General features: G+C 48.1%; 1 protein-coding gene across 1 annotated transcript; it reads right to left on the bottom strand.

The window, feature by feature from the left end:
* Positions 1 to 82: 82 nt before the first annotated feature.
* LOC102479129 (putative olfactory receptor 10D3) lies at positions 83 to 971 on the bottom strand (the record flags this gene model as incomplete). Its single annotated transcript, XM_014581905.1, is given in 3 exon segments — positions 83 to 231; positions 234 to 572; positions 575 to 971. Coding segments are annotated over 3 exon segments (885 nt in total), but the record flags the coding sequence as incomplete, so codon positions are not given.
* Positions 972 to 1,421: the final 450 nt, after the last annotated feature.

Here is a 1,421-nt window from a genome sequence, read left to right on the forward strand (position 1 = left end):
TAAGAGACTAATCAATTGCCCCCTGATAAACGATGGGTCACGACACCAAGTTTACTCCTCACAATGAAGTTCTCCTTAATACCTTTCCTAGCGCCGACTTCACGTCCTTGTTTCTCAAGGAATATATCAAAGGGTTCAGGGAAGGGGTCACAATGTTATTCAGAACTTGAACCACAGAGTCCAGCCAAGGGCTGGAGGCGGGTCGGAGATAAACGAGGACCACCGGCCCGTGAAGAGCAGGATGGAAGTCAGATGGGCACTGCAGGTGGAGAAGGCTCTGCGCCTGCCTTCTGAGGAGCCGATCTTCAGTACAGAGATAACCATGCGAGTATAAGAAGCGAGAATGAGAAGAAAACACAGGAGCGCAACCACACCCATGTTGATGAAGCTCACCATCTGGGCTAGAGAGGTGTCTGCGCAGGCCAAGGGCAGCACCGCTGGAATATCACAGAAAAACCTGTCCACCTCGTTGGGGCCGCAGTAGGGGAGCCTGAAGATGAGAACAGTGAGGACAGACGCATGCAGACAGCTCCCCAGCCAGGTGCCCAGAGGCATGACGATGCACACCCGGTGATGACTGAGTATCGCAAAGGGTGACAGATGGCCGCACAGAGGTCGTAGGCCATCATGGTGTACAGGAAACACTCAGTGCAGCCCAGGAAGTGGTAGAAGAAGAGCTGGCAGGCACAGCCCCAGTAAGGGATGGTGCGGCTTTGCCCCATCAGGTAGAGCATCATTTTGGGAGAACTCACCGATGGGAAAAAGATGTGGAACACTGAGAGGCTCCCCAGGAAGAAATACATGGGGGTGTGGAGGTTGGGGGAAGTGAGAACAGCTGAGAGGATGAGCAGGTTTCCCAGCAGAGTGAGCAGGTAGAAGGCCAGAAACAGGACGAAGAGCAGGTTCTCCAGCCCCTCAGTGTGAGGGATTCCCAGAAGGACAAACTCAGTTACTGGAGTGCGATTCTTCATCTTCGTCTTGTGAGTCCTGGGATCAAAGAGCAGCCCCGCCAACATGGCTGTATACTGTCTGAAGAACTAAGTTGTGGTCAGCCCAGTTCTGCCACTAACTGGAGTGTGATATTGGGGAGATCATTTACTTTTCTTCCTCTACTTCCTCAGAATAAAAGGAATAGGTGACACTGGAGGCAGTTTAGACAAAAAGGCATAAGAAATTTATAATTGGATGTATCTGAATGTACGTGCTAAATTCCCTCTTAACTGTGATTTAGGATAACTTTGAAAACAAAAAAGACCTCTAATCTCCTTTAAATATGTATAAATAATATACTGTAATAATATCTAATGATTTTTGTGATAATTAATGCTTCGGGATATCTAACATTCCTGATGTAATCCCTGCTCCTACCCATTCTTACTAAAAAGCTTCCCAAGATATCAATATTCTGATTTTAATGAGCC

This window comes from Tupaia chinensis, unplaced genomic scaffold (genome assembly GCF_000334495.1).
Source record: "Tupaia chinensis unplaced genomic scaffold, TupChi_1.0 Scaffold141185_1, whole genome shotgun sequence".
Lineage (NCBI taxonomy): Eukaryota > Metazoa > Chordata > Mammalia > Scandentia > Tupaiidae > Tupaia > Tupaia belangeri.